The sequence below is a fragment of the Plecotus auritus genome (genome assembly GCF_963455305.1).
Source record: "Plecotus auritus genome assembly, chromosome: X".
In the NCBI taxonomy this organism is placed as follows: Eukaryota; Metazoa; Chordata; class Mammalia; order Chiroptera; family Vespertilionidae; genus Plecotus; species Plecotus auritus.
In genome coordinates, this window is record NC_137784.1 from 135,297,867 (window position 1) to 135,310,402 (window position 12,536).

Consider the following 12,536-nt stretch of genomic DNA (forward strand, 5'->3'; position numbering starts at 1 on the left):
CATTTTATTGTTGTCAGTAGTTTCCCTTCAGAACAGCGATTCTCAACCCGGGAGGCCAGGCTGAAGATAAGGAGAGTGGACAGAAGGGGGGTGGGTAGAGTGTATGGTTTTAAAAAGGCATATTTGATATGATTTTAGTAAAAATATTTTAGAATCGTAAACAGGGACATCATATTTTATTGAGATATAATTTACATGCCATAAAATTCACCAATATAAATGTCAATGATTTTTTAGCAAATTTATAGAGTTGTATATTCTTGATTACGATCTAATTTTAGAACATTTCCATCACCCCAGAAGATCCCCTGTACTGGTTTGCTGTCAGTGCTATTCCTGTGCCCCAGCCCCAGCCCCAGCCCCCAGGCAACAACTAATCTATTTTCTGTCTCTAGATTGGCATATTCTAAACATTTCATACAAATGGAACTATACAGTGTATGGTCTTTTCCTCTGGCTTCTTTCTCTTAGCATAATGTTTTCAAGGTTCATCCTTGTAGCAGGTATTGATACCTCATTCCCTTTTATTGTGTGAATACTGTTCTATTGCATGGATATAACACATTTTGTTTAGCCATCAATTGATAGGCATTTGGATCATTTCCACTTTTTGGCTATTGTGAATAGAGCTGCTGTGAACACTTGTGTACAAGTTTTTGTGTGGACATGTGTTTTCATTTCACTTGGGTAGATGGTGTCATATAGTAACTCTATGTTGACTTGTTGAATAACTGCCAGATTATGTTCCAAAGCAGCTGCAACGTTTTACATTCCCACCAGCAATGCATGAGGGGTCCATTTTCTCTACATCCTTACCAACAACTTGTTGCTGTTCATCTTTTTTATTGTAGCCAACCTCATGGGTATGAAGTAGTATTTCATTTTAGTTTTTGATTTGCATTTACCTAATGAGTAGTTATGTGGAACATTTTTTTTCATGTGTGTTTATTGGCCATTTGTATATCTTCTTTAGAAAATGTCTATTCAGATCTTCAACCCATTGGATTATTTATCTTTTCATTATTGACTTGTAAGAATTTTTTGTATGTTCTGAATATTTTATATGTTCTGAATACTAGTCTCTTATCAGATAAATGATTTGCACATATTTTCTCCAAGGCTTTTGTGTTTCACTTTCTTGGTGGCATCTTTTGTTTTTTTAATATGTCTTTATTGATTTCAGAGAGAGCAAGGGAGAGGGAGAGAGAGATAGAAACATCAAAGATGGAAGAGAATCATTGATTGGCTGCCTTCCGCATGTCCCCTACTGGGCATTGAGCCCACAACCTGGGCATGTGCCCTGACTGGGAATCGAACCCGGCAACCTCCTGGTGCATGGGACAATGCTCAACCAACTAAGTCACACCAGTCGGGCTCTTGTCACTTTTAACTTAATGTATTTTGGGGCTCTGTTGTTAGATATAAATAATTTTATTGTTCTAATGAATTAATCTTTTCATACTTATAAAATATCCCTCTTTGTCTCTATAACATTTTTCGTCTTAAGGTTGTTTTTTTTTTATTGATTTTTTTTTTTTTTTTTACAGAGAGGAAGGGAGAGGGAGAGAGAGCTAGAAACATCGATGAGAGAGAAACATCGATCAGCTGCCTCCTGCACACCCCCTACTGGGGATGTGCCCGCAACCAAGGTACATGCCCTTGACCGGAATCGAACCTGGGACCCCTGAGTCCGAGGGCCGATGCTCTATCCACTGAGCCAAACCAGTTAGGGCTTAAGGTTGTTTTTTAAAAGGCTGAGGGAAACACTCCTTTCCCCATCCTCTGATTTTCTGCTTCTTATCCTATAGTTTGGAAAACCAGGTGATGACTAAACATGTTAGAATTATACCAGAGCAGGACTACTTGCCCCTCTATTTTTATGTTAGTGTTCTGAGTAAGATTTCACTTTTTAAAAAGAATTTCTGCAGTTACTTAAATTCTCTTATTTTACCTATTTTTTGTCTTTGTAGAAGTCCTTTTGGCTTGTGGATCACTGTTCTTGAGGTTTCTGGATAATTGACCTTTAGTTAAGTGAAGTGAGTAATATTTTTAAGAATATCTCACCTAAAATGTTAACATTTGGGAAATTTGTGTGAAGGGTATATTGGATTCTTTGTATACTTTTTTCCAAGTCCAAACTGTGTCAAAATAAGTTAAAGAAAAAAACCTGCACCTAAGTGAGGTGTTATTAGTTACCTTTTCTGACTTACAGGTAAGACTAGTCTTATTCATTGACTTTTGAAATACATTGATTTGGCAATGTAACCTCATCAAGCGGTTCATGAGTCCTTAGGTTTGCAATCGTGCACCATTTAACCATAGGGATGTGTTCTGAGAAATGCATTGTTAGGTAATTTCATCTATGTGAACATCATAGAGTATACTTACACAAGCCTCAATGGTATAGCCTCCTGGACACCTAGGCTATATGGTGTATGTGGTCTGTCTTTGACCAAAATGCCATTGTGTGGTACATGACTGTAATTCTTTTTTTTTAAATAAGTATTTTTATTGATTTCAGCGAGGAAGGGAGAGGGAGAGAGAGATAGAAATATCAATGATGAGAGAGAATCATTGATCGGCTGCCTCCCGCTTGCCCCTACTGGGGATCCAGCCCGTAACTTTGGGCATGTGCCCTTTACCGGAATCGAACCTGAGACCCTTCAGTCCGCAGGCCAACGCTCCATCCACCGAGCCAAACCAGCCAGGGCATGACTGTAATTCTTATCTCTGGTATTGATACAGCTATGTCCTAGTAGTATCATCTGATAGGCAAATTTCTGGGAGTTATCATAGATTCTCCCTTTCCCCTCAAAACCATATTCACTCAGGCAATAAACCTCGAATTTAGAACTTCCTTTAATGTATCTTGAATCTATCCCTCTTGCCAATATTTTCATTCACACATCAGCATCTCTTTCCTGGATTATTGCAGTAGATTTCTAACTGGTCTTCTTATTTTATATCTGCTCTCTGTCTTCATCTGCCTGCTTCTAAAGTATGCGGTAAACTCTTCACGGTACCATTCATACACTTAATCCATGCTGTCTCATGACTTTGCTTGTAATCTTCCTTCTGCTTGGATCAGGTAATTTTTTTTTTTTGAGACTCGGTTCCAGCATCTCTTCCAGTAAACCTGCCTTAGAGTGTCGACTTCATTCTTTTGCATATAGATAAACAGTTGTCCCAACATCATTTGTTGAAAAGAGGGTTCTTTCCCCATTGAAATGTCTTGGCACCCTTATTGAAAATCGACCATAAATATGTGGGTTTATTTCTGAGTTCTCTGTTTTCATTCCATTTATTTTTACATCTATCCTTATGCCAGTACTACGCTATCTTAATACTATAGCTTTGTGGTAGGTTTTAAAATTCGAAAGGATGAGACCTCCAATTTTGTTCTTTTTTCAAGATGGTTTTGCCTTTGGCTATTCTGGCCCCTCAAAAGTTTTCTGAATTTTAGGATCTGTTAATTTCTGCAAAGAAACTACGTGGATATTGATAGGATTTATGTTTAATATGTAGAACAGTTTGGGGTATTTCTCCCCATTTTGTTTTAGTTAAGGATTGTTATTCTCAGGTTTCAAATTTTATATTTCTGCGTGTTTTTTTTTTTGATTGTGACAAAAAGTGCCTTCTAAGGTGTATAACATAATAATAGTTAGACAGAACTTAACTTCGTGATGCATGTTTGTGGTGAGAAGAGAAGGATTTTCTTATTGGTAGTTCGACTATTCACTTGAAAAACTTTTTCCTTAGACGATCATATACTTTACAAAGTGGTCCCTGAAATATTTTGCTATACACCTGAAACTAATGCAAAATAATATTGAATGTAAACTCTAATTTTAAAATAAAATTTTAAAAATAACTTTTTCTTTATATGTTCCACGTATTTCCACATGTTCTTTGTGGAAAACTGTAAAAAATACAGAAAAGCAGAAAGTCCATAATTATACTATTCAGAATTAATATCATGTATGTATGTATGTATGTATATATGAAGGCTTATTGTATATATTTCATTTAACCATATAATATATAGATGTCTTTTAATCTCATTAAAAGCTAGTGGTTTTTTAAAAATACTGTATCCATCTCATTTTGAGATATTTAATTAAATCCCTATTAGGCTTATGTTTAGTTACAGTTTTTTCCAAATTATAAGTGCTGTAATGAATGTCTTTATAATTAAATCTTTGCACAAATTGACTATTTTTTAAGGCAAGTTCCTATAAGTAGAATTGCTGGTTCAAGAGAATGTATATTTTAAAGTGTTTCTTAAAAGATTTAGTATAGTGTTTTAATTTTTTCGTATTGTAGGTTAATATTTTACAGTAGTTTCTGCTAAAATCGGAGGCAAGCTCATAAACAAGTATTTGTGTACCTCAGAACTACAATTGGATGTTCATAGCAGCATTATTCATAGTATTCAAAAGGTGGGAACAACCCAATCCATTGACCAGATGAATGGATAAACAAAATGTGGTATACAGTATACATACAATGTAATATTGTTCAACCTTAAAAAGGAATGAAATTCTGATAACATGCTACAACATCAGTGAACTTGGCAAACATTTTGTTGAGTGAAATAAACCAGACACAAAAGGACACATACTATGATTCCACTTAGATGTAGTACCTAGAATAAACAAATTCATAGAGACAGAAAGTAGGATAGGGATTACTAGAGACTGGAGAGATGAAGAGTTATAGTTTAATGGATACAGTATTTCTGTTTGGGATGATGAAGTGATCCAGGATGGAGAGTTCTAGAAATAGATCATGGTGATGATTGCACAACATTGTGGCTATACTTAAAGCCACTGAAGTGTATGGTTAAAATAGTAAATTTGATATTAAGTATATTTTACCACAATAAAAAAAGATACCATCGGATTCCAGAATTTTAGACGAAAAACAATTACTGAGAAGCAATGTGCTTGTTTTAATTATTGTGTGTTACCTTTTACCTTGTAGCTAAGTGAACTCAGGTTTAGATACTTGTTTTAAATATGATGGATTGATAGATGGGACTGAGAACTAGGTTCCTAACCAACATTCATTCAATATGAAGACTTACTGAGCTATATGCCAAGTAGCCTGCTAGGCACTGAGGGTTACAGTGGTAAACAAGATAAGACATAGTCCCTGGAGTCCGCTGGTTGCTAAGCTTGGACAGAAAAAAGAACAAACTTCTTATTAAGAAAAAATGGATTAAACAATCAGGTGACTTGTTTTCTCCTTAATGATTTCCTTTGTGAGGTAATTTTAAAATATCCTTTTTTCCCTTTCAGGTTACTATGGAAACATGACCACATAAAAAGGAAGTCCATTCTGATAATTCTGATACCTGAGATGTAACTGGACTGAAGGGTAGAACAGGGAAATTTTTAGTGCCAACCTTAATTACCATGGCTACTGATTCAGGGGAGCCAGCTAGCACAGAAGATTCTGAGAAACCTGATGGAGTTTCACTGGAAAGCAGAGTTCATCAGATGGCAGCCACTTTGACAGTGGAAACTAGACTGAAGGAAAAAGGCAGTACCCTCTCTGCTGGGGGGGAAACTGTCGAAAGGAAGAGATTCTTCCGAAAGAGTGTTGATGACAAAGTTGTTGATTCTTCCTCCAAAGATGATGAGAGAACGAAGACTGCAACAGATATTCCAGGAGGAGAAAAGCTTCCTGCAAATGTGCTAAGAAGTGAAAAAGAAGCCAAATTCTCACAAGGTTCAAAGGCAACCTCCGAATCCTCCAAAGATTGTCTCAAGGAGAAAAATGAAAAGGAAATGGAAGAAGAAGCGGAAATGAAGGCTGTAGCTACTTCTCCTAGTGGCAGGTTCCTGAAATTCGACATAGAGCTGGGAAGAGGAGCCTTTAAAACAGTGTATAAAGGACTGGACACGGAAACATGGGTTGAGGTTGCTTGGTGTGAGCTGCAGGTCGGTATATCATCTTCCTGGTTTTAATAAATTCCAGTTTTAGTTGACCTGGTCTTCTGAGTGATCCAGGATTAAAACGCATCTGAGGTTAAAATAAAATTAAGTGCTTGTCCCCCCACCTCCCGGAAATTATGCCCCTTTCCTAGATCCTCTTAGGACCTCACGCCAACTGTTTTTTTTTTTTTTTTGTCCTGTTGCTTTCCCTTCTGGTTTAAGAGGGGGAAAACTCTATGGTGTCTTTCTGTGGGAAAATGCTCTTAATTTATTAACGTTAGGAAATTCCTGAAACTCTTAACGTCTCATTTTTAAAACTTTTTACTGAATTTGTGCCTTAAGACTTGATATAATAAGTGCTTGAGACTGTGATATGTTAGTCATATATTCTGTGATATCTCCCTTTTCTCTTAACACATTTTTGGGGGTTCATGTACTGTTTTTTAGAACAGGAAATGCTTTTCTTGATTCTTTGAGGACTTCTGTTAGTATAAACTCCCACATGCCTTTGTGTTTACCTTGAAGAGGATGTCTGGAAGAAATAATCAGCAGAATTTACTGAGGTTAGTCAAATGTAATGTGCTTAGAAAGGAGAAATGAAAGCAACAGGACTGTAGTTGAAATCAGCTAGATATTTGGTTCCATAATAAATGTTTATGTGGACTTCTAACTAATGAATGACTACATAGGGGGTCAAGTATCATAGAAGGAGTTATAATAAAGTTTCAGACAGATTTAGGTCAAATATAAGGAAAACCTTTGTGACCTCAATCAGCTCAAGAGAAATGGTCAGTTTTCACACGAGATTCTTAAAATTAACATCGAATTAAGCCAGTAATTCTAGGCAGGCGATTGTTGTTCAAATTCTAGTAGTCTCTGTGCCCGTGGATGTGTCTGATTTCACCCTTTCTGAATATGCTGCAGGTTGCCATTTAGATAGGTTTGAAATTTAGTGCAAGTCTCTAAGTCTCTGCATTTCTAGGAAGCTTTTTTGTTTAACACTAAGTTTCCAAACTTTACTCTCTGTAAAAGTCAGTGATTGCTTCATATGCAGATTCAGGAGTTTATTGTCAGAGATTCAAATTCAGCAAGTCTGGGTGGAGTGCAAGACAGTAATTTTGGTTAAGGGCATTTACCTAGGTGGCAGGTTCAATCCCTAGCCCTGGGGCCCTGGTTGGGGCAGTTGTGACAGTAAATGTGTCTCTCTCAACTAGGTCTCTCCCTCCCTCCTTCCCTCCCTCCCTCCCTCCCACTCTGTAAAAAAGCAATGGACTGGTTGGGGTGGCTGGGACAGTAGATGTGTCTCTATCACATAGATGTATGTCTATTTCTCTCTCTCTATTTCTCTCTCTCTCTCTCTTCCCCCCCCCCTCCCTTCCTTCCTTCCTCCCTCCCTCCCTCCCTCCCTCCCTTCCACTCTGTGTAAAAAAGCAATGGAAAAAATATCCTGGGGTGAGGATTAACAAAAACAAAACAAAAAACAGTGTTTTGAATGTGGGAAATCCCTTGATGACTCTTTGGAATGCAAATAATTTAGCAGTAGAGCCATTATAGTAGTTCCTGAAAAGTGTATGCAGGTATGGGGTTTGCTTGATTTTCTTCTCACCCCCTTTTTAATCCTTGAAGAATTTTATAAGGTCTGTGTCACAGTAAAAATATTAGATAATGCAAGGAAATAAACATGAAAACCACCTGAGGCCCTGGCCGGTGATGCTCAGTTGGTTGAGCACCCTCCCATGCACCCAGAGAGAGTCCGGTCAGGGCATTCCCCGCCCTCCCCCCCCCACAAAGAAAAAAGAACCACCTTAAATTCTAGTACTTTGAGGACGCTTTGAACAATTTAGTGTATCTTTCTGGACCCTTTCGCATAAATATATATGACTTTTTGTGTATTTTCTCCACAAAATGGAATCAAATGATAAGCTTTTACAAAACCTTTCTAAAACTTATCACTAACATCTTCTCATTACCAGTAATTATACATTTATGTCATTATTTTACTAGGTGCCCTTGTAAGTTATTTAATCAGTCCTCTACTATTGGACATTTAGATTTTTCTCCAACGTTTTACCATTATAATCATGTTGTGGTCAACATCCTTATATATTTATTGGATATTATGTACATTTTAATTTCTCCTCTGCATCATGACATTGGTAACACTCATCTTTCAGTGATACTCTGTAAATGGGGGAAGTAATTTCCATTCCCTTGGTAGTAGGCTATATAGTAAAGCTAGGTCAAGTTATTTTGCAAATTGTGCACTCTATCTATGCTAAAGGATGTTTAGATAAAAGTTGAAGAAAATATTCTAGCAGCAGGACCTGCCTCCTATCATTCGCCTGGGGAAAGATTGAAAGATCCTATAAGGTCTTCCTAGCAAAGCTTGTTGGAATTGTATGTTCCCAGGCCTCATTCCAGACCAATGAATCAGAATCTGCCGCTTAGTAACATCTGCAAATGATGAACAGCAGAGTTTGAAAAGCACTGAAATAAGGGACCAGTTCCAAGAATTAGCTGAATCAGAGGAGGAAATCCCTGAGTACACTTAACATGAGCTTTATATTTTATCATATACTAGAGGCCTAGTGCACAACATTTGTGCACTGAGGGGGGGGGTCCCTTAGCCTGGCCTGCCCCCTCTCACAGTTTGGGACCCCTCGGGGGATGTCTGCTTGCCCGCTTAGGGAGCAGGCCTCAGCCAGCAGGCGGACATCCCCCAAGGGGTCCTTAGCGCTGCCACAGAGGTGGGAGAGGCTCTCGCCACTGCGCTCCCCAGCCGTGAGCCCGGCTTCTGGCTAAGCGGGGCTTCCCTAGTGGTCAGTGCGGGTCATAGCGACCAATCATTCTGCCGTTCAGTCTATTTGCATATTAGCCTTTTATTATATAGGATACTGACTCCTGGCACTTGCTCCAAACTTTCCAAATCAAAATCTCCAGGAGATGGGACCTAGGAACTTATTTTTTCAAATATGTTTTTATTGATTTAGAGAGAGAGAGGAAGGGAGAGAGAGAGACAAACATTGATGAAACAGAAATGGATCAGCTGCCTCCTGCACACCCTTACTGGGGATGAGCCCACAACCCAGGCATGTGCCCTGACTGGGAATTGAACCTTTGACCTCTCAGGTGCATGGGATGATTGTCAGCCAACTGAGTCACAATAGCCAGGGCCCAGAAACTTATTTGTAAAATGTTCCCCAGGTACAACAAAGATTTAAAAAATAAATTAAAAGTTCCCTAGGTAATTGGATACAAAGCCAGATTTGGGATTCTCTCATGTGCAGCAAATGTTATAAATTATATAAAGTACATTTTAATTTATACAGAGAACAATTGCAATTTTCTATTATGAAAGGAATGTCAGAATTAGTGAACTTAGTTGATAAACTTTTTGGATATCATTTCATTTTCTTCATATTTGGAAGAAAAACTAATTTAGAATATCAGAAGGATATGCTTAATGATTTTAGAGAGAGGGAAAAGAGGAGAGAGAGAGAGAGAGAGAGAGAGAGAGAGAGAGGAACATCAATGTGGGTTGGTTGCCTTTCATACGTGCCCAGACCAGGGATCAAACCCACAACCTAGGTATGTGCCCTGACTGGGAATTGAACCCACAGCCTTTTGGTTCAAGGTCTATGCTCCCACCCTGGCTGGGGAGGAGCATCACCTTTTAATTACTTTCCTGTGAGTACTATGCAGTTTGTAATGGACAATTTCTCATATTTTTAAAAAATAAAGTGTTCTTTATTATATAATTAAACAATTTTATAGAAAAACATCCCAGTTAGCAGTTTAAATTATTCTAGATTCTTTTCAATCTTTGTTTATATATGTGTATGTAATATAAAAAATTGGTATGTCCACTAACAATGTGATATACACTGAGTGGCCAGATTATTATGATCTCTGAAAGCATAATAATCTGGCCACTCAGTATATGTGTGTGTGTGTGTATATTTTAGAGGCCCGGTGCATGAATTCGTGCATGGGTGGGGTCCGGCCAGCCTGCCCAGGGGGAGGGGACATGGGCGGTTGGCCGGCCTGCCTGCTGGGCGAACTCCTGGTCGAGGGGACAATTTGCATATTAGCCTTTTATTATATAGGATATACACTGAGTGGCCAGATTATTGTGCGTTCAGAGATCATCATAATCTGGCCACTCAGTGTATATTCTGTTTACTAACATCATTTAAATTGTAAACTATATTGTATTCACACCACCTCTTGCTTACTCTTCTCCCCTGAAATTAGGCAGTTCTGTTCTTTTTAAAAATTTTTATCTTTTACATGTTTAATTTGAAATTCACAGCTCAACAAAAAGTGTTTATACCTTTTCTCTTGATGGCATTTCCCCTCCTTTGTGGACATTTCAGCCTTGTGTACAAATTCTTAAAAGCGCCAACCACATCCATTTGTTTAGAAGACATGGGCTTTATGGCAGTGCAAAGAACCAGGAGAGAGATTTTTACTGCTGATACTTGACTTTCAGGATGTTAAAAACAAGCAAACAAACAAACCCTTTGATGTAAGTCAGATTTAGGGTTAGGCCATAAACAACTGCATTTCAACAGTTTGTCGTATTTTAGGGTTTCCGTTCTTGACTTTTTATGCATTAGTGCAGAAACTTTGACCTATTGTTCTTTGTAAAGAACTTGGTAATTCCTTGGTAAATTGGTAATTTACTGCAAGTGAGGGCTTTAAGACCTACTTCCTGTTTAGAATACTATTTATTTTAGTTCATGATGTTGAATGACCTAGTCAGATGTTACTGACACTGTTTAGTTTAGTAACTCTCAGGAGGAGTCAGTCACAGGTGTTTTTAATTGTTTCTTTCCTCTTCCACTACTAACCACTTCAGAATCAGCAGCACTCTGCTTTTACACCTGGAAACATAACCAGGTTTTGCTTTGCTATAACTTGGAAAAATATTTCCACTAGTACATTTGTCATTTGTTTTCTTGATGGAAGTGAGTTTTCATCTAACGGGGCTATTTTCCAAATGAAGGAACATAGCTATCTGAAAATCTTTGTTGTTTATGCCTAAAATGTATTTGAATGTGCTCCACTGTGGGGTCACATGTGATTGTGTGCTTCTCAGGATAATTAAACAGGCCTCCTTTAAGTAGCATCTAACAAATAGACATCAAAAAGTCTACCTGTAGTCTCTGAACTCAAGCAAAATGTCACTGAAAAGAAATATTAAAATAAAAGACACAATCGACTTTAGCAGGATGACATGTTGAGTGAGCCTTCTCATACACTTTCTTTTTTTTTTTTTAAATATATTTTTTATTGATATTTTACAGAGAGGAAGGGAGAGGGATAGAGAGCTAGAAACATCGATGAGAGAGAAACATCGATCAGCTGCCTCCTGCACACCCCCCACTGGGGATGTGCCCACAACCAAGGTACATGCCCTCAACCGGAATCGAACCTGGGACCCTTCAGTCCACAGGCTGACGCTCTATCCACTGAGCCAAACCGGTTTCAGCTCATACACTTTCATTATAGTAGCGAATATATTCAAAGCAATGCAATGGAAATAACAGTTTAAAATCCATACCTCTACACTGAAAGCTTGTATCAAAATTGTGGAGCCCTGACTGGGTGGCTCAGTTGGTTGGAGCATAGTCCTGTACACCAAAAGGTTTCGGGTTCGATTCCCGGTCAGGGCACATGCCCGGGTTGTGGGCTTGATCCCTAGTGTGGGGTGTGCAGGAGGCACCCAATCAATGATTCTCATCATTGATGTTTCTCTCTCTCACTCTGTGAAATCAATAGAAATATATTTTTAAAAAGTATAAACCAAAGGCAGATGCTTTCATAAAATGACAGGGTGAGAGCAGCAGGAGACAGACAGACTTGGTCTGTGAAATATTCATTTTCCCACTTAGGTCAAAGGGTTAGTTTTGAGCTATCTGCTTGATAGGTAACAAATTGATACATGTATTAGGCTGAATAATTGCACCTGAAAGATGTCTGTGTCCTAATCCCTGGAACCTATGAATATGTTACCTTACAATGCAAAAAGGACTTTGCAGATGCAGTTAAATTAAAGATCTTGGTAGATTTTCCTGGATTATCTGGGTTGGTCCCGTTTAATAACAAGGGTCCTTATAAGAGAGTAGGAAGGGTGGCCATAGTCAGAAGGAGATCTCATGATGGAAGTGATGCAATTGTTGGAAGTAGGCAATGAGCCAAGGAATGTGGGCAACCTCTAAAAGCTAGAAAAGGCAAGGAAACAGATTCATTCTTCCCTAAGGCTTCCAGTAGGAATGCAGCCTTGCCAACAACTTGACTTTAGTGAGATTCATTTTAGACTTCTGATCTACACAACTGGAAGGTAATACATTTGTGTTGTTTTAAGCAACCGAATTTGTGGTAATTTATTACAACAGCAATAGGAAATGCATACAATACACACAGCTGCCATTCATTCATTTGTTCATTCATTCATCAAATAAATATTTAGTTTCTATAATGTACCAAGACTGTGCTAAGTGCTAGGGACATAGTGGAGAAAACCAGACACAGGCCCCAATTTTATAAAGTGTAAGTGGAGGGAGTTTATAATCGGTAAGAAGAAGGGTTGGA

At 38.2% G+C, this 12,536-nt stretch overlaps 1 protein-coding gene across 1 annotated transcript in view; it reads left to right on the forward strand.

Moving 5' to 3' along the window:
• WNK3 (WNK lysine deficient protein kinase 3) overlaps positions 1 to 12,536 on the forward strand; it is a 121,938-nt gene that overhangs the window by 22,504 nt on the left and 86,898 nt on the right. Inside the window, exon 2 of the mRNA XM_080653738.1 lies at positions 5,301 to 5,945. Coding sequence (XP_080509864.1) covers positions 5,418 to 5,945 — 528 coding nt within the window. The 5' untranslated portion in view covers positions 5,301 to 5,417. The remainder of the gene's footprint in view (positions 1 to 5,300; positions 5,946 to 12,536) is intronic.